We start from the raw sequence: 18,821 nt of genomic DNA, 5'->3' as shown, positions 1-18,821 counted from the left end.
CACAGAAAGTAGGTTAGAAAAAGAACAGCGACCTCAGTGAATCTGTGTATATGATAATAATTTACGCATAAGCACTGGCTTGCACTTAGCTGTCTACTCAGGCTGTACTTTCAGAGATGATCGAGGTGTTACCTTTATGAAGCGTGTCGTCTTTCTCCAAAAATGGGACTTCTTAGTCTAGTATCGTAGCGTAATTGCTCTCAGGCAGTAGCCGCTTTGCTTTTACTATCCTGAGGGTAACAAGGAATCGAGAAAAGCACAGATAACTCCCGGTTTCCGCTCCCTTCTCGTCTTCCTTCCCGGGAAAGCATGGCCGTCGTGGCGGTGACCTGCCTCCGCTCGCCGAGGTTCGGAGCGGGAGCCTTCTGCTCCCTGGCTTCTCGCGGGGTGGCTCTGGCTGTGCCGTTGGGCTGTTGCACAGAGTACTGGTTTGGAGAGGTGGTATTTAGATTGCCCGCTTGGAGTACTTGGGAGATGGTTTGAGACTTTGGCCGAGGAGGGTGTTTTATCGGTGATGGTTTAAATGCCTGCGCGTACCGTCCTTTTTCAGCTTGAGGATTTCCTAGGCAATTTTCCCCCTCTGCTTTTATAGCTATTTTATTGCATTGCACGTAACGGACAATAGCTGCTTGAGGAAAATGTCATTTAAAGCGGTTAAGCGTGTGGTAATCATGTTGATTGCTACCACTGGAAAGACTTCTCAATGCTAAACCCGTTAAAATACTTAATTCCAGCTTTTTCACATTCTTAGAATTTTGCTGTCCTGTTTTTCAGTTTCCTCTTAGTAATTTGTGCTCCTGGTGATTCAGCCGTTTAAATCAGCATCATACTTACCAATATAAGTGGAGTATGTAGCTATAATGCAATACTATCTTTCACGTAGGTCATTTAAATTCACACTGTTGTGCTTTTGACTTTAGACACCTCTTATTCCTATAGGCAACGTAAAGTAGGCAGGGCGCGGAGAGTATCGAGCAAGGAAGCGAGAGCGCCGAGAACGGGCAGAGGATGGCAAAAAGCATAATCCACCGGGATCTTTGCGTAAACTTGCCCGAGGGCCAAAGACTTGATGGTGCATGAAGAGTGCAAAGAATATATATATGTGTGTGTATGTGTGTGTATATATATATATATATATATATAAAATAGGATATATATATATATAAATTATATAATATATTTTGTATATAATAATTGTACATTCTGTTTACAGAAAAATTCCTAAGCCACCTTTTAGAAGTATATGTCATTTTTTTCTTCTTAGAACCTCTGTTTCAAATCTATGAAACCAAAATAATCAATTTTAATTTATCGGTGTATCTTGATTTCTACCTGATTTCTTGTTGTGGAGGTACACTGCAAATTCAGAGGACTTTTAAGGGCACTCTTATAAAAACCAGTGACTCTTTGGCTGCCAGTGGAATAATAAGTTATGGGGTGAATTAGGGCAGGAGCCGCTGAGCTTGCTAGCGTTGAAGTAATTTGGCCTCAGCTCACCCATGCGATTTAGTTTGGAGGTGCTTCCCCAGGTCTGGGTTGTGCAGAGCACTTAATTTCACACGTCTTGGCATAAATGGCCGTTGTGCTGAAGGCCAAAAAAGAAAAAAATAATAATAAAAAAAGAGAAAATATAGCTTTGCAGGCATTTTCTATCACTTCTCTCTTGCTCACAGTAGAATTAGTCTGGAGCAGTAACAGTAATTTCAGTTGTATGTTGGGACTAATTTTATTTACAGCTGTTAAATAAATGCCCACACTGGGCATATCTCAGATATGACCTCGCTGTTGGATCACTTTGTCTCTTTTAAACAGTTTCTCCTCGTTCCCCCCACGTACGCCGATGCGAATTGATCCATCCTTGCACGCCGCCGTGCGCTACCTTATGTATTGGGGACGTGTTTGTGCATTTGCAGCTCGGCGTATGCTCTTAGTTTCCAGCTCTTTGCATATATCTTGCCAGAAACCCACAAAACAATTTGGAGGAAATCTTTGTAAAGGTTATCTCCAAACCGCCTCTAAAGATTTACTTACACGGTTATTTGCAACCTTTTGTCTTCAGTCCATTGCTGCATTAAATTCCAACTGCAAAGTAAATGTTATTAAAAGAAATGTAAAATCAAGTTATATTTGCATTTGCTGAGTAAATGCAATGACATACCCAAGTGAAAATAGAACGGAGAGAGGTTTAATGAAGTGGCTGAAGCAAGAACTCAATGTTGATATTACACATTTTTAGCCCAAATTGAGCTGGAGCCTTGCACTCGCTTGCCCGAGAGGCTCGTTTCAAGGATGGCCGTTGGGAGGCAAAGCGCTGTGGCGTGCAGTTTCTGCGGGATTCGCTTTACGCTTTGTCGGAGACAAAACGTAGGGTGCCTGGAAAGGTTGCAAGTCGCTACATCGCTTTGGAACGAGGTTGCTAAAACTTTGCTTTTGGTGCAAAAAGGTTGTAGGTCAACTGCTGAAGTCAATCTTCCTCCAACTGTAAAGTGAGGGAGCCTGAACGGAGCTTCTGCGGTCGCCAAGAAAAAAGTAAAATAAATCCTGTTCTGTACTTTGTGTATTTTAGCCATGATATATTTCTAAAACCTCATTTACTATGAAGCTCTATCAGTCTGGGACAGCTGGAGACTGAATTTGTAGGATCACAGATTATGGCAGTTGTTCTGTATTTTATTCATGTGTTTGCCCTCAAAATGTTATTCAACTCACTTACCATTTCAAGCATTGAGTATTTGTAAGTTTAATTAACCTTATTAATTTAGGCACTTGTATATTCAGTTGGTTTGCCTTTTCATGTCGTCACAGTAAAAACTGGCCTTGTTCCAAATCCTGTAATTAAACGCTTAGGACATAAAGGCGTTATTTATCTTTTTGCAAGTGATGCTCTTGATGTTCAGTAGCGAGGGTCGTTGCAACGCTTTTCACAAGGATGTCGCTTGGTTTGACGGTTGCTCTTTGCGAGGTTCGGGAACATGCACTGTTGGGTGTAGAAGCTGTCGCATGATCGATTAAGGGAACATAGTGTTTGAGAAACTTAAGCGTTAAAATTAATATATTGATGTACCAAGACATCATTGTGTGGACGTAACGTAGGGCAAGCTGCGAAAGTGCAGTCTTCATCTGATGACTTTTTCAGAATTTCAAGAGAAAATATAGCATGAGAGATATGCTCTGGCAGCATAACATGGATATGAATTTGTTTTCTAAGTTTCTAAAAGAAGTTGGTCTCTTCTTCAGTGTTCCATGGCTTTGGAGTGTTTCAGGTATTTATTTTGCGACTGATATAGTAGGGTCCGTCTCAGACCCTACTATACCCTACTACGTGCAAAAATAAAGCACTGATTGCTTCAGGAGAAAAGGAACTTAACTAACATGCTTTGCGGTTGGGAAACACTATGCACAGCATATCCTACTCCATGTTAAAAATGCTTGGTCCTCCATATAGTAGCTCAGTCCTCGAGAGCATTAACAGTTTGCGCTCTGAACCAAGGAGTTGAAACCTGGTTTGGTTGAGACACCTAGATCGTTGCCTTTTAGCGTATCAAGAAATTCATTCTGTTTAAGCTCTTCTGGGCGTAGTTACTGTTTTTGAGCTAGTGTAGCACTTGGCATGTTAAATTTGGTGTTCCATCAAGCCAATGCATGTGCAGGATCGGGATTATTCTCCAAAGCAGCCCAAACCCTGAGTTTTTTCACGTGCTCCCCTTAGCATTTAGCGGTGTGTGCAGATGCGATTGAGTATCCCAGCTTTGGGTGTCGTTCTTCACCTCCCCGCTTCAGCCACGCGGTGGGACGCGTGCAGCCCCCTTGGCTCATGTAGAGCAGGTGGAGAGGTGAAAGGACTGAACGAAGACGCTGAGCTGCAACGGGGGCGTAGAGGGAGATCGGTGGCCCCATTGCAGCAGGGGCCTGGTTTGAAATCTCCGGTTGGTAGCGATTTGGCTTTTTGTCCCGGAGTCAGAGTCCTCAAAGCGCTCGGCTAAGAGCAACTACAATTGCTGAGCTGTTCTTTCAGCCCGCTGGTGCACACCAACGTTTGATTCGGGATGGCCTGATGCGGAGCTGAGGTAAACCTGCAGCATTTCCCAGGGGTGAGAAGAGAGTCACGCGTCGGTGACATGCAGGGTTGTTTCCTACGTGCGTATGCAGAGAAGGATGGGAAGTTTCAGTAATTCAATATGATCCCGTCGTGCGACTTGCAACACAATAAATATCTTCCCCCCCTTTTTTAGGAGGTGCTATAAATTCCAATCAAAGGGGAATAAACTTGGTCTTAGTTTTTGTAATACATACCTTAAAATAATTTGCTTGCAATCTTCAATAATCAGTTCTTCTCACTGCTCCATGATTTTCCTCCACCTATTATACTTAACGTGTGTCCTCGTTATACAGTATTCAGAAATCGCCACGTTACAAGTGTTCAAGTTCTTCCTCCTCTCTGCTTTCCCTACCCCTTACCAAGTTGCCTTATTAAAAGCAATTAAAATACAACGTTGCATTGTGCCTGCTGACATTCTGGTTTTGAATTGCAGCTCACCGCTGTAGATGCGGACGAGGGACCCAATGGACAGATAGTATATGAAATTTTGGCTGGGGATCAGGGAGACTTCATCATCAATGACCGAACAGGCCTTATCACCATTGCTCCAGGAGTTGTCTTGTCAGTGGGGCGCTCCTACGCTCTCACTGTCAAAGCATCTGATAATGCTCCTCCTGCGCAGAGAAGGTAATTTGTCTTAAAATGAACGTAATTTCTGTAATCCTCGGGTAGCTGTGCATGAGAAGTATGGCACACTTATTTCTATAACTCCAAACCGGAGTATGACTCGGTGTGTTCTCTGGGGTGTAATGATCTCATTTTGGACAAGCAGCGTATTAGAAATTAGTTTGCTACTTTCACCTTTTGTCCCTTATTTGTGTTTTTGCGCATTTCCCTATTGCATTTGGTTGTGATGGTCTATTTATTAAGAGTTCGCGTGCTGTGTTAGAGTTGTGCATACGCATTTGCCCTGAGATGCTGAAAGCGCAAGGATGTAAGGAAGAAATCAAGCCGGGAGAAGCTGGATGCTTGCTGCGATGCAGCAAGGACCAGAAATAGGCTGATCACTCGGCTGGAGACCACCTCTGCAGGTTTCGGATGTGCAAGGTCACCCAGGCTTGGCACGTGGTGGACACAAATGACAAGCCAACAAATAGTGACGGATACCCCGCTACCATCTAAATTCTCCCTGGCAGAATTTTTATATTCTCCGTCAGCTGTTAGATAAGAGCAGTTTGCAAATTTATTATGGTTTGAGTAGGACGCGCTCATGTTCAAAAAATAAAGGCACCCAGGCCCGCTTCCGTGCTGCTTTTGATTTTGTGTTCTGCATACTGCCATCGGGCAAAAATGGTGCCCTTCCACCGAGGTGCAGGGTTAGGTTAGGGTATGGAAGTGGCTCGTGTGACATGTTCTGGACCTGGAGTGATGACAATACGGCAACTTTGTTTCCCAAAGGGGATGATGGGGGAGGAACAGTGATCTCCAGCATTTACATCAAAAATGAGTAACGCCGCTTCAAAACCTGGTAGCGTGGCTAGCCAGCAGCAGGAGCCCCCAAAATACAGTTTTGTTTTTGAAATTTTGTTTTTGGAACTCCTTTTCGCGTCTCCTACTGCTTAGTTTCTTCCTTCGGGCTGTGAAGTGGTTCCTGTTTCACAGGTGGGGTCACGTGGACTTCTTGATCCTACCTGAGCGAAGCCGTTCACGTTGCGTAGGGTGGCTCAAGCTGGCTTGGTCGAAGTAGTGTTTTTTGGTTTGGGGGGGTTTTTTTGTTTTTTTTCCCCCCAAACCTGGGTTCTGCTGCAGGGCACATCAGGGTAATTGTAGCCGCGTACAAACTGCCCGGCTTTCCACTGCGCCTTTGCGCACAGAGCAAGCACGAATTGCTAAATGTGGCTGAGGAGCAGTAGGTTGGAAGCATTTGTGTAGGCAAATTTAAATGGAAATGCGTTCTGTGTGGCTCTTTTGCATAGCACGGCACATTTAATTCTTGGCAGGTGACGAGATACGCATAAACCAAGATATTTTGCTGAGTGTTATTAAAGTTTCTATAACACGTCATTAATATGTCATAAGTTATTGAGATATATTGAAGTACTTAAGTACATTTAAGTTTATACAAAGTATAAAAGTTTAAAAGTGAAGTTTGGGGGGGGGGTTTAGAAGTTATGGTTAAGCATGTAATGATGAGCGATTTCTATTATTGAAAAAAGAGGAAAAAAAGAAGGCGTTTCCAAAATCAAGCAACTTTAGTTCAGACCTCAATCTCTTCACCAGCTTCCTTGGATGCTACCTGTACAGGGGAATCACTGCAGTTAGCAATGACAGTGATGAGCCAGCTCAAGTCCCATCTGAAAAATCATGATATCCTTGAAATGTGGAGTGAAAATCAACGTATTTGCTCTTTGGCTTGCATGCGTAGTGATAGCGTTGAGTCTGATGTGTGTCAATCTGTGCGTATGTAAATATATTTGTTATATATTATATAGTGGTGTTGCATTCACCTGTGCACGCAGCGCTAAAATGCCAGTAAAACAGATTTTTATTAAATAAGGAGCAGCAGAAGAAATAGGCACGCTAAGCCTCAGCTCTTGGGATGTGCATAGCAAACACGGTCACTGGCGGTCCCTGGAAAACAGGCGAGCTCTGCGCTCCGGTGGTGCTTTGTCAGATCATCCGTTGTATCCGCTGCTGAGCGTTTGGTGATGGTGCTGCTTATGCCGTACGGGTTAACACGTTGGGCTGCGCACCTAAAACCAGGGATTCCCTCTGCAGCATCGTTTTATACGAGCGAAGCTGGAGCTTCTGGGCAGAGATATTCACGGCTTGCTGTCCTGGAGCATGGTCAGAGCTGCTGCGTGGCTTGGTCTCAAAATGCAGCTCTCCTTGCTGCGTTACAGCAGATAGTCCAACTCTTATGCTGATCAGTGATGTTAAGTTATAAAACTTACCCATAAAGGTCAGTGGAAAGTATCTATAACACAGTAATGACTGTACTTGATCAGAATCTGATTAAAAATATTGAGTAGTGATATGTCATCCCGGTATTTAATGAGGTCTATCAGTAACACAAAAGCTGCTTCAAATAAGCTGTATCTGGTGTTTGCTGGGGGAAATCTTTAAAATTATTCTGAATTTATCCTATCCCTGCAAGCAGCAGCTCATTGTGCACTCATATGGTTTCCCCCCACTAAAATTTTGGGACCTCTCCATTTGTTCTGAAGCAGCTTCCTTCCTTCAGGCCTGAAGCTTGAGGTTGGTCTACAGCGTGGTCCTTGCAGGGTCTGTAGTGAGCGTGAGTGGCCCCAAAAGAGCTTTCGCCTTGCAAACCTCGGTTCCTCCTGCGGTCTCCTCGAGCTGGTGGTTCAGTGCAGTCGGAGGGTTCGGTGGGGGCTTCTGCAGCTTGGTGGCTTCTGCAGCTTCCCGGCTCTCTGAGGCTAGCTGGTCTGAAGCACGCTTCGATATATCTAAGGGAAAAGCAGTGTCAGTGCAGCCCATTACGGCCTTGCGTTCATCAGTCTTCCTCCAACGTTATCCTCTCCTTCCACGTTTTTTGTTCCCTCTCTTCCAAAGAAACGAAGCAAACTGTACAGCGGGGTGGGATCCTCCTGGTGTCGGTGCTCAGCAGGAATTGGCAGCCCTGAATCCGACGTCCCTTTCTAGAAGATGCAGTTGCACCAGGGGGTTAGGAGGTTTCTTGGGCTACTTTTTATTTAAAAAAAAATGTTTAACTTCCTGCTCTGTGAACGCGGCAGCCTGGTTTATTTTTGGCGCAGAGTGAGAAATTGGTCCTGAAGCTTTTACGGGAGCAAAGGGAGATGGGTAGACCCGGAGAACGTACGGTATATAAAACAGATGATGTTGGTTGTCTTGCCGTACTGTCTATTGATTTTTGACGGGCTTTGATGTCTCTCTCCTTGCAGGAGCTCTATTACTACTGTTTACATCGAGGTCCTTCCGCCAAACAACCAGAGCCCTCCCCGCTTTCCCCAGCTCATGTACAGCCTGGAAGTCAGCGAGGCCATGAGGATCGGAGCCGTTCTGTTAAACCTGCAGGTAGGGAAAGCTTCCCCGTAAGCCCTCTCAGAGTCGCTTCCACTTGTGTCCGTGGTGCGCAAAACATCACCCTTTCTGTACGCGCCACGTAGGAAAAATGTTTCCTTGGGTATTTCTGAGTTTGCACTACAGCGTGCGCTGTCTGCGCGGCTCGAAAACTGCCTGCACGGCCTAAGCGGGCGAGTTGCAATCCTTTCGATGTTTTGGGGAGCGGGGACTTTGGGTTATTACGAAATAGCTCCAGCCTCAAGCCCGTCAGGGATGGATTTACGGAGAAAAGGAGGAGCAGCGGGCTCGGTACTGCGGGCACTCCCGAGCGTGGTTCCCCCTCCCCTGTAAACATCATCCAGACGTCGCGTAAAGCCATTCAGAGGGGAAAACCAGAGAGACCTGGGCTAAAGAGAAAACATATGGAGCCTCCTCAGCTTTAAATCAGCATGACTCTGTTGAACTTGATGGAATTGCGTCTGTTCCTACCGGCTAAGCGCGGCTCTGTCCGTCCTGCCCGTTTGGCGAACGCACGGAGAGCGAACGATCTAACCCAAAGTGTGGGAAACTAAGACGTTTTAAATCGGTCAGCGGTGCAGGCAGATGGGAACGTTGCCATTCGAGCAGCTTGCTGAAAACCCGATGGAAGATGAAGATGATTAAGGATGGTCAAGCTGATGGAGTCACCTGCGGCGCGGGAGGGTGACTCGCCTAGCTCAGTGCCCCAAACGGACTTCTGGCACGTGTTTAATGCCAGCGGTGAGTTGAGGATCGGAGAGCTGTGCCGTTTGGGCGAATTGTCCTCACTGCCAGGAGCGGCTTGTTTTTGGAAGCACCGAAGGAAACGAGGAGCCAGGAGAAGCAGAAACCTTTGCGTTTGCTTGGCAGGGGCTAGGATATATGGCTGAAGGCCACGGAGCCAGAAAAACTGGTATCAAGTTTTAGTGTTTCCAGATTCTGTGCGATTTAAATGTGGTTAGAAAGGGAACGATCCTGTTGGAGTCATCTGACTGCATTAACGTTTCACCAAAACTCAAGGGTTTCACCTAGATTTGGTTTTCCTTTTCGAGGGGCCCGGGTCAAGTATGCCAAGTAAACCCGGGAGATTTAAATCCGGGACCCTGCGCCAAGCAGGGCAGGGGAGATGTGAAACGGTCGCGCCAGCTACTTTGCTTCTAGCCAAGATGCTGGTGAGCCTTTTGGTGACATAGCGGTGACTTTTCTCCTGCAACGCGGCTGAGATCCCCGTAAACGAGCAATTGCCACGTCTGGAAAATGCATCTGTTAGTTTTAAGGGCTTTGGAAACGCTTAGAAAACATTGTCTTTCGGTTATTATTACAGCAGCGGAGATTTATCTTGCATTACCCATATGTTATATGTGAGCTGCGTTCAGATATATAATTGCTGTCCATGAACAATATTTAATTGCTAAATCGCAAATGCGCGTGGCTGCTTCTATCGCAGCTTAGTCGAAGGCTGTTTCCCACGAAAGGCTGGCAGTTCTGGACATAAAATGCAGATGCGTTGCCTTTATAGCACGAGTTCAACTGCCTCATTCCGCATTAATATGCCCATCTGTATTAAAGGGCTTTTACCGCGTGCACTATATTTCTGTCTGCCTCTTTTTTTTTATTTTTTTTATTCCCCACGTAAAGTTGGCCAGGGCGTTTTAAACATTCATAAACTGATGAGTGTTGGAGCTTGTTAAATCTTGTGCTGTCTTTTCCATGCAAACACAGAGTTATCTGTTAGTCATCCTGTATTTATTTATCTTTTTGGTGGAATAGTAGCTTAAGATAATGCCTGTAAGTAGGTAATACGGAACATGGCAGTCCTCAAATGTTTTACAAATAGTTTCACATGTATATTTTCATGCTGACCTTCGCTTTCAGGAAGAGTCTTGTCAATATACTAAGAGTTTTGGATGAAAGGCCTTATTTTGCTTTGTGCAGTAGGGTTAAGAGGTTATAATTTTATTCCTCCCTTTTAATTTGTTGTTGTTTTTTTTTTTTTTTTTTTTTTTTTTTTTTTAGTGCTGCATACAGTATAAGGATTACAAAACCTGAGAGAGAGCAAGCAAGTTACTTAAATAGTCCTGAGTTAGCAAATCTGAGGATCTGCAAAATTTTGGGACGCTTTCAGTTAGTGTAAATGCCAATACAAATGCAAGTGCTTTAAATATGCCTAGTGCACTTCAAAACACATGCTCTAAAAATAAATTTGTCTGCTTTGCTGTTAGAATTTTTTAAAAAGATGGAGGAAGGTTGAAGTTGCTTCTTGTAATATTATCTTATTTTACAATATGCCCAGCTGATTGTGACTGGCATTGTAATTAACAGCGTCTGAGCTTAAGTGATGCGATATTTAATGATCTCCACTGTATTAATTTGTAAATAAGCCTCCGAGTTTATTGCACGCCTTGGAGACGCTTATTGCTTCGCATTCTGCCAGCCAGTGTTAATTAAAGTATGCAAATAGTCTGATTTTTCTGGGCATCTGAGAAAGGGAAATAGAGCTTCCCGCGCCGGAATTCACACCTTTGCAGGACGTGGTCAGCCCTGAATGCTGTCCCCTGCTGCCCGAGGGTGACTGTGGTCATCGGTTTTATTCTAGATGGTCTCTCCTCTTGGTTGCTTTTTCATTTAGACTCGTCTCCCACCGGATCCTACCTGCCGCTCTTTGAGTTTGTTGGTCCGTCGTCTTGCAGTTCACGTGTTTTATTGCCTTTCTCCTGGGGTAAAGCACGTGATCGCTTTGGATTTTAACTTTAATGGTACTTTGGTGGCTAATTTTCCAGTTTATAAATTGAAGGAAAGAAAGGGAAAAAAAAAAACTTTAACTGACATCATTTTATCCCTTTTTTTTTTCCTAAAGGCTACTGATAGAGAGGGAGACCCTATAAGATACCTCATTCAGAACGGAGATCCGCAGCAAGTTTTTAACCTCTCACAAAGGTAAGCGGAAAAAAACCCTTGGAAACCAGCCTGGAAACTCTTCAGCCAAACGAGTACGTGGCTTGCGAGCAAAACGCAAGGCTCTGAGTCCGGCGGCTTCAGCTCTTCCTTAGATGAAGCCTTTAGACATTAGAGAGCCCTGCGAAGGTGGCATTTTTCACGGGGGACTCTATTTGTTTTAAGCGTTTCAGTAGGTAGGACTCACTGAGGTGGAAACACTCCATTAGAAAGAGTGACCAGGGATTAATTAAAACCCTTTATACTTGTCAGCGCTTCACTAATGACGGGGACAGTTTTAACTTTGGGTTCCTGCCTCGGAGCACTGCTTCAAAACCGCTTTTTCGTAAGCCGATCGCCAACTTAATTGCGTTTGGGGAGAGAGGGTTTGTGCCGAAGTTATAAGCACCAGGTAGGTCTGTGCCTGCCCTGTCTCCCTCTTCGTAGCTATTTTTTATGTCTGGAATATTGTTTTTATTTGCAGGAAAAGCGAGGATAAAGGATGGGACGCAAGTAAATCAAGGACTGCTTGTTGCTGCTGTTCAGGATATTTTAAACATCTCAAACAGACCATCTTTCCCACCTGAGCTATTTTCTTGCATCTCGGAGCATGCCAGTTAATCCCTGTATAATTCTCAATTGGGCTAGGAAATCCTGCCTGGTTTAGATCCATCTCCTAGGTCTATTTTATCTAGTACTCACCTCCTGAGATGGTTTGGTTGGTTCTCCTCTGGTAGATGCAGCCTGAGCGCAATCTGCAGTAAATTAGGCACCTCGTTATGTTCCCCGGGGAAAAGGAAGATTAAAAACTGGGGGGACTAAATGAATGCATTTGAATCCTTGAGTAAAACGCCGTACTTAAATTAGCCTGTTTCTTGAATGATATCCACCTACTTAAATGGAGACAGTTTCTTGCGGTTGTTGAAGCAGTAAGGAGAGACCACAAAGGCAGTATGATACCGGGCAGGTATTACAAAAATCAAAGTAGATGTGTGCAGCCATAGGTCCGCGTTAGTAAAGCACTACTTGTTGTCCTGAGGGTTGTTAATTTAAGCACAAACCTCGTGGCTTGCGACAACTTCATATTTAGCGGGCTACGAGGCTATGTGTGATGTTCATGTTTCCTGTTGGCTTTTACCAACCTCCAGAAAGAGTTGCAGGCATGGTCAGGTTGCTAGTTTTCCCTTCTTTGAGGAAGCTAAATAAGACTCAAGTGGTGACGTTTCAACTCAGTAGCAATGAGAGAGGTAGGAGATAGCATCTCCTGAAGCCGCCTTTGCTTCAATTACTAAGATTGGATGTTATTTTCTCCCCCAAGCTTTCAATCCTAGGGAAGAGTTGTGTTCCCCCATCCCGTTTCCCCTTGTTTCTGTAGCATTTATTTAAGAGACTGCTTGCCGTAACAGCTTGCCAGATGAATGTTGGTAATCCGTCTTTGCCGAGAGCAACGTTGGTAAAAGTCTTGGCCAGGAATCAGTGTTTTGGAAGTGGGAAAAATTAGAGGTCTTCTCTGAGAGTAAGAAGTTGCGGCTGAAATTCTGGAGGAATTTACGATCTCGGAAGGGAAAAATGCCATGAAGTACAGAGCACGTACACCAAAGGCTTCTGAAGCAGGACGGCTAATGGGAACTCACTCTGGGATTTTTCATTTTTTGCTTGGTTTGGGTTTCACTTTTTTTGCTTTAATAAAACCTCTTTCTGAGCAATTAGCCGTTTAGGTTGTTAGCTTATACGTACGAGTTCAACCAGTAAAACTTATCCTTGTGCCTGGCAAATGCTTGTGTCTGGTTGATGCGATCATTTAAAAAAAGGAAAATCACGGCATACTGAGGTCCCAGCCAGTGTGGATTTTGCACTGCAAAATCATGTATTGCAGTTTTCTTACCACGTTGCAAGCTGCCCGTGGCATGTCTGGTGGCGTTTCACGGCAGAAGCTGGGTAGCCAGGCGACAAGAGGAGGCGTATCATCCTGGATCCATATTTAGATGTTGGTGCATATCTGTTGAATAGGCTGTGGCCTGGGTGGCATTTAAGAGACTTGTCATTTTATTGCAGACTTGACTATGGTGTCTAGGAGGCACCAGAAACGTGGTGAAACCATCACGAAACACAGAGCTTTAGAGCTGTTTGCAGAAGGACCCGTTGGGCCCGTTAAGCAGGGCTTAGCTTGCTTAGACACCATCATTAACCGATGATACTTTCCTGATGATTCCTCATGTAACAGTTTAGTCCGCTGTGGGATCTTGTTTCAGTGTTGCTACAGACGACCTCCACGGGGCTTGCAGACCTCTACGTGAGGAAATTAGATCGTCTTAGAGACAAAATCCAGCTTGTCAGGGCTCTCGGGACTCCTCCATGACTAATGGACTGCTTGTGACTCTCTTGTCACTTAGTATAGCCTTGTGTTCAGTATAGGACTGTCTTTTGTATAATCCTGTATATATCACTAGGTCGTTATTTTAATCCTAAATTGTATGTGTGTTGAACCGGAAAGCATTAGAAATTGGCTCATCGTTTTTATTAGCCTTTACCTACGCAAAGCGTTCTTCGAGTTGTAATAAAGCCTAAAAGCTTATTAACTTGCTGAAAGGGAAATGTTCATGTAACGCAAAGCAGCGGGACAAAAGTGCTTGCAGATGTTTTGAAACTGCTGTTGCGATAACACGTTCTGCTTTTGGTTTTATTGCTAGTTCTGGACTGCTAGCCTTGGGGAAGCCCTTGGACAGAGAGAGCACGGACCGCTACATTCTCATCGTTACAGCCTCGGATGGCAGACCAGATGGGGTGAGTCTCCTGCGAAAGTTTAAGGCAATGTGCTGGTATGATATGCAGACCTGAGATAGTCTAGTTGTCCGAACTTCTATACAGGTCTTGAGATAGATATACACACACACGTATATAAATATAAAATCTGCAACAATTTTCCTTTATCTCAGAAAGGTTTTTTTGTAAATGCTTCACATGCACCACTGGATGATGTCTTTTGATCCTGAAGCAAAACGACCTTGCTGCTATGCCTGCCTTTGTTGCTTTTCAGCAAGAACCAGTGCAGCCAAGGGTTTGTGATATGCAAATACATACGTCTTCTTACCCTTTCGTTTCTCTGCTACTAATAGCCAGTCTTCCCGCTTACCTTCTGCTGAAGGTCGGTTAGGTGGGCAGCCGTATCCTAGATTTGCGCTTTATCTAGTCAAATGCGTTAAACCTCTTTCAGAATTTGCTCGTGAAAGCTTTGTCCGGATTCAATTTTCTTAAGCTCTCAAGAAAAGTCTTTTGTTAAAAGTAAAGGTCGTTTTTTTCAAGAAATTTAGTTAAGCTTTCTAATGATATATTACAAGATTCTCCTGCTGCCCACCTCCTTTTTCCCTCTGTGTTCTGCTGGCGTTGATCAGGCATGCAGTGGCCCCACAGCTGAACCAAGAAACTAATGCTCACATTTGTGTTTAATACAGCAAAACTATCATTTCCAGTGTTCATATTAAACAGTGGACAGCTATATAAAGATATATATTTAGTTATCAAGCAGAGGCAGTGGAAATAAGATTTTCCAAAAGCCTGCAGCAATACTAAGAGAGGAGCATCCTGTAGTTGGGTTGTGCAAGGCATCTGGGAGCGCAGCAGTGCTCCTACAGACTTCTGTCGTGGAATAATAGTAGAGATTGAGAAGTCTCTTGGGTATCTGAGCTTAAAATAATGTTCTACGCCTGTCCTCACATACTGTTTCTGCATCATGGGGGCTCTGCTATTCTAAAGTTTTATTTTCATCACTCGTGAACTACTCTGTTCTTGATTGCTGTGAGTTCGTTTGCTTTCATCTCTAACTCCCAGCTGTGAAATTTGGAGATTTAAATAAGACATGTCTGTCTTGCACTATATTGCACTGCTGAAATACTATCTGGAACATACGTTACCGAAAAGATATTCCTTTCCCTTTCATCTAGAGATTCATTCCCTTTGTCTTGGAACTTAACTGGACATCTGTCCCATTATAACACTCGGAAGGATGTTATAAAGGAATTATAAATCACCTAGCACAGTGAAGGGCTAGAGCTCCTAAAGGTGTGGTAATGCAAATAATGCATAATGGTAGAATTCTCCAAAGTAATTGTAATGATATGATATGCAAATTTTAAAGGTTTTTTTTTTTTTAGTGGTTCTTAGAGAAAATATCAAGAGAATCCTACAAGGAAATCAAATAATTAGAGCTGAAAGAACTGTTGTAACAGATATTCGTGATTTTTCAACACTGGAATAAAAATTACCATTTATCGATAGGTTTAACAAATCTTACTAGGAGAACAGTCACCGGACAAGCAGAAAGAGCAGCAAAACAGCAGCAGGTGAATAGATGCTGAAAGACACTGAAATGTTTTGGTGGATGGAGTCATTTGTTTTAATATCAACATATGCTTTAAAAAAATCTCTCCAAAGTGGGTGAGGAGTTGTCTGGCCTTGCCTCCTGCTAGGGCACGACCATGAGTATCGCGGATGATGTTGTAAAAGTCTTTTGGGCTTTTATTTTATAAATAGGAATCATTTAAATCGTCATTAAGTCCTCATTAAATCCTCATGCCCTCTTCGCATCAGGCAATAGTGTTTTCAACTAATTTGCAAAGCTTCCTTCCATCTTTGGATGACCTTTCTCTTGCCAGCTCCTTCTGATCTGCTCCCTGCTAATTAGCAGGCTTCTTTCCTGCTCCTTCTGGGTCAGGGACTCATTTAAAGTCTCCAGCTGATAACATGGCCAAATCTTCTCATCAAGGACATGGATGCCTTGTTTCAACAAGTCAGTAAAATTCCGTGGGGGACCTTTTCTTTTTAACTAGTTTAAATTGGAAGGCAATGGTCTCCTTAGGACAGAGAACTGTTACTATGATTACAAAGCTGCTGTTCCCCAAATCAATTCACCTGCTGCTCGGCATCAAGATGTTCTTTATTGAAAATTTCCATTTAATGCCTAAGGAAAAATGGTTATCCTTCGAAGAACGTGTTTCTGTTTCTCTAAAATCACAAAGTTGATTCAGAAGGCAGATTCAGCTTCCTTTAAATGGCATTTACGTATTTTAGCTAAATTATAAACTGTTCCAAAAACTGGTGTGGTTTTTTTTCCATCCACCAAGTGGGCTGTTTGAAACTACAAATTAAATGTTTTCGAGCATGCCCAGAAAGCAAGCTTTTGCATTTTATACAACCTTTTCTACATTTGCTTGTCTTTTTTTTCTTTTTTTCTTTTTTTTCTTTTTTTTCTTTTTTTTCTTTTTTTTCTTTTTTTTCTTTTTTTTCTTTTTTTTCTTTTTTTTCTTTTTTTTCTTTTTTTTCTTTTTTTTCTTTTTTTCTTTTTTTTCTTTTTTTTTCTTTTTTTTCTTTTTTTTCTTTTTTTTCTTTTTTTTTCTTTTTTTCTTTTTTTTCTTTTTTTTCTTTTTTTTCTTTTTTTTTTCTTTCTTTTTTTCTTTTTTTTTTCTTTTTTTCTTTTTTTTTCTTTTTTTCTTTTTTTCTTTTTTTCTTTTTTTCTTTTTTTCTTTTTTTCTTTTTTCTTTTTTTCTTTTTTTCTTTTTTTTCTTTTTTTTTCTTTTTTTCTTTTTTTTCTTTTTTTTCTTTTTTTTCTTTTTTTTCTTTTTTCTTTTTTTCTTTTTTTTTCTTTTTTTTCTTTTTTCTTTTTTTCTTTTTTTTCTTTTTTTCTTTTTTTCTTTTTTTCTTTTTTTCTTTTTTTCTTTTTTTTCTTTTTTTCTTTTTTTTCTTTTTTTTCTTTTTTTTCTTTTTTTTCTTTTTTTTCTTTTTTTTCTTTTTTTTCTTTTTTTATTTTTTTTCTTTTCTTTTTTTTCTTTTCTTTTTTTCTTTTTTTTCTTTTTTTTTCTTTTTTTCTTTTTTCTTTTTTCTTTTTTTCTTTTTTTCTTTTCTTTTTTTTCTTTTTTTTCTTTTTTTCTTTTCTTTTTTTCTTTTTTTTCTTTTTTTTTCTTTTTTTCTTTTTTTCTTTTTTCTTTTTTTCTTTTTTCTTTTTTTCTTTTTTTTCTTTTTTTTCTTTTTTTTCTTTTCTTTTTTTCTTTTTTTTCTTTTTTTTTCTTTTTTTCTTTTTTTCTTTTTTTCTTTTTTTCTTTTTTTCTTTTTTTTCTTTTTCTTTTTTTCTTTTTTTTCTTTTTTTTCTTTTTTTTCTTTTTTTTCTTTTTTATTTTGAATGGGATTTAAGGGGAGAACATGTTTTGATTTTTTTCATAAGTGGAATTTTCTTCCTTACACAACATGAAAATTTGGCGTTTGTACATTCGGTATTTCCATTGCATGCGTAGGCTTTAGGAACAATGGTCATAGGACAGTTTGGTTTGAGAGGGACCTCAGGAGGTGGCGTAATCCAGCCTCCTCCTCAAGGCAGGGGCAGCTACGGTTTCGCTGGCAATGTAACTGTGAATCAGATTATTTAATTCATAGCCTTCAGGAAGAAAGAGGTATAAAAGGTATGTTAAAAACCCTTACACAGTGAAAAAAATAAATCACTTTTATACATGCAGATGCTGATTCTTTGCAACTTCAGCCTGAGCAATTGTGGACAGGACTTAAGGCATTTAAGTATGTATGTTTTTAACTAGATTCTGTTGCGAACAAAGATTCTAGCCGTTATAAGCTAGGTTTCAAAGGGACTTGACTTCATCTCATTTAACTGATTATTAAAAAAAATAATAATGTACAAAACTCTGCATTTGAGACGAAATACTTCAGAAGGGAGATGTCGCCATCCTTGGCAGTGGTTGAAGCTCTCAGCCTGGATAAATGGAATGATAAATGAATTTTATCCCAGGCCGCTTTGAAAGTTGTCTGTGTCTCCGTGATGAGTTTCTCTCTCCTCTTCTCCACATTGTTATCCTAACATTAAGAATGTTTGTGTCCGTGGAGATTAGCAGAGGCTCGTTAGGTGAGCGAAGCTCATATTTCAATATTGGGCCAGCCATCTCTGGACTGAGCTTACCCAATGATGCGAGGGGGAAGAAGCACCAGAAGGACTCATCTTTCCTACCTTTAACACCAGTCTGATGTTGGTTGCCCTCTCCACCCCTCCCAGGGTACTCTTTGGCACTGAGAGACCTGCCAAAGTGGATCTTTCTGGCCACTTCTGGTATCTCCAGGAGTTTTGAGGTCAGCATGGTCAGGCACTAGGACACTTCACATAGAGGATCACACTTCTCCTTGGACACGGCAGCCCCAGCGCTGGTCTCTCAACACCACTGTTAATTCTGCAAAGCTATGGGAGCAGAATTTCCTCCCGGTGCCTTTCTGTCAGAAGATGTGGTCATTCCTGCAGTCGTGGTGGTAGGAAACATTAGCTTTTCAAAACCACGAGTTATTGGTTCCCTGATCTTCTAGGGGCCCAAACTCTTCCCCTGCAGCTCCAAGCAACCCTGGCTGGCACTGTGTCTTGCCCGCTCTGCTCCAGAAGGAGATGGTGTAGATATAGCGAACTAAACTCCATGGGATATTGGACTACTATGCAATACAGTATCAGACCTCCTTTTTTCCCCCCACGTTCTTTAGGCCAAACTAGCCATTCCCATCATCTGTAACGTCTGCTGAAGAGAGAGTTTTGCATTTGAAATCTCTCTGCTCTCTACACCTTAAATTTGCAGTGTTTTAATGACATTTTTCCTCCTCTTTAAGAGTTCTAAGAGATTCTACCAGTGTTGCGACTGGGGAGTTGAGCTTTCCGTTTTCTAAGCCCCAAGGCTTGTTTAGCTGCTTAATGTTGTATGGTGACAGTCATGTTAACACCTTCTGGTTTTCTGGGACTGCTTATGCC

The 18,821-nt window shown here is 42.1% G+C and overlaps 1 protein-coding gene across 1 annotated transcript in view; it reads left to right on the top strand.

Moving 5' to 3' along the window:
• LOC106485155 (protocadherin-15-like) overlaps positions 1-18,821 on the top strand; it is a 335,439-nt gene that overhangs the window by 201,008 nt on the left and 115,610 nt on the right. The window contains exons 15-18 of the mRNA XM_067299667.1: positions 4,533-4,726; positions 7,966-8,098; positions 10,962-11,041; positions 13,729-13,822. Of these exons, the coding sequence (XP_067155768.1) occupies positions 4,533-4,726; positions 7,966-8,098; positions 10,962-11,041; positions 13,729-13,822 (501 nt within the window). The remainder of the gene's footprint in view (positions 1-4,532; positions 4,727-7,965; positions 8,099-10,961; positions 11,042-13,728; positions 13,823-18,821) is intronic.

Source organism: Apteryx mantelli, chromosome 7 (genome assembly GCF_036417845.1).
Source record: "Apteryx mantelli isolate bAptMan1 chromosome 7, bAptMan1.hap1, whole genome shotgun sequence".
Taxonomy (NCBI): Eukaryota; Metazoa; Chordata; class Aves; order Apterygiformes; family Apterygidae; genus Apteryx; species Apteryx mantelli.
Note: the sequence above shows the minus strand (reverse complement) of the source record. Positions and strands in the feature narration are given on the sequence as shown.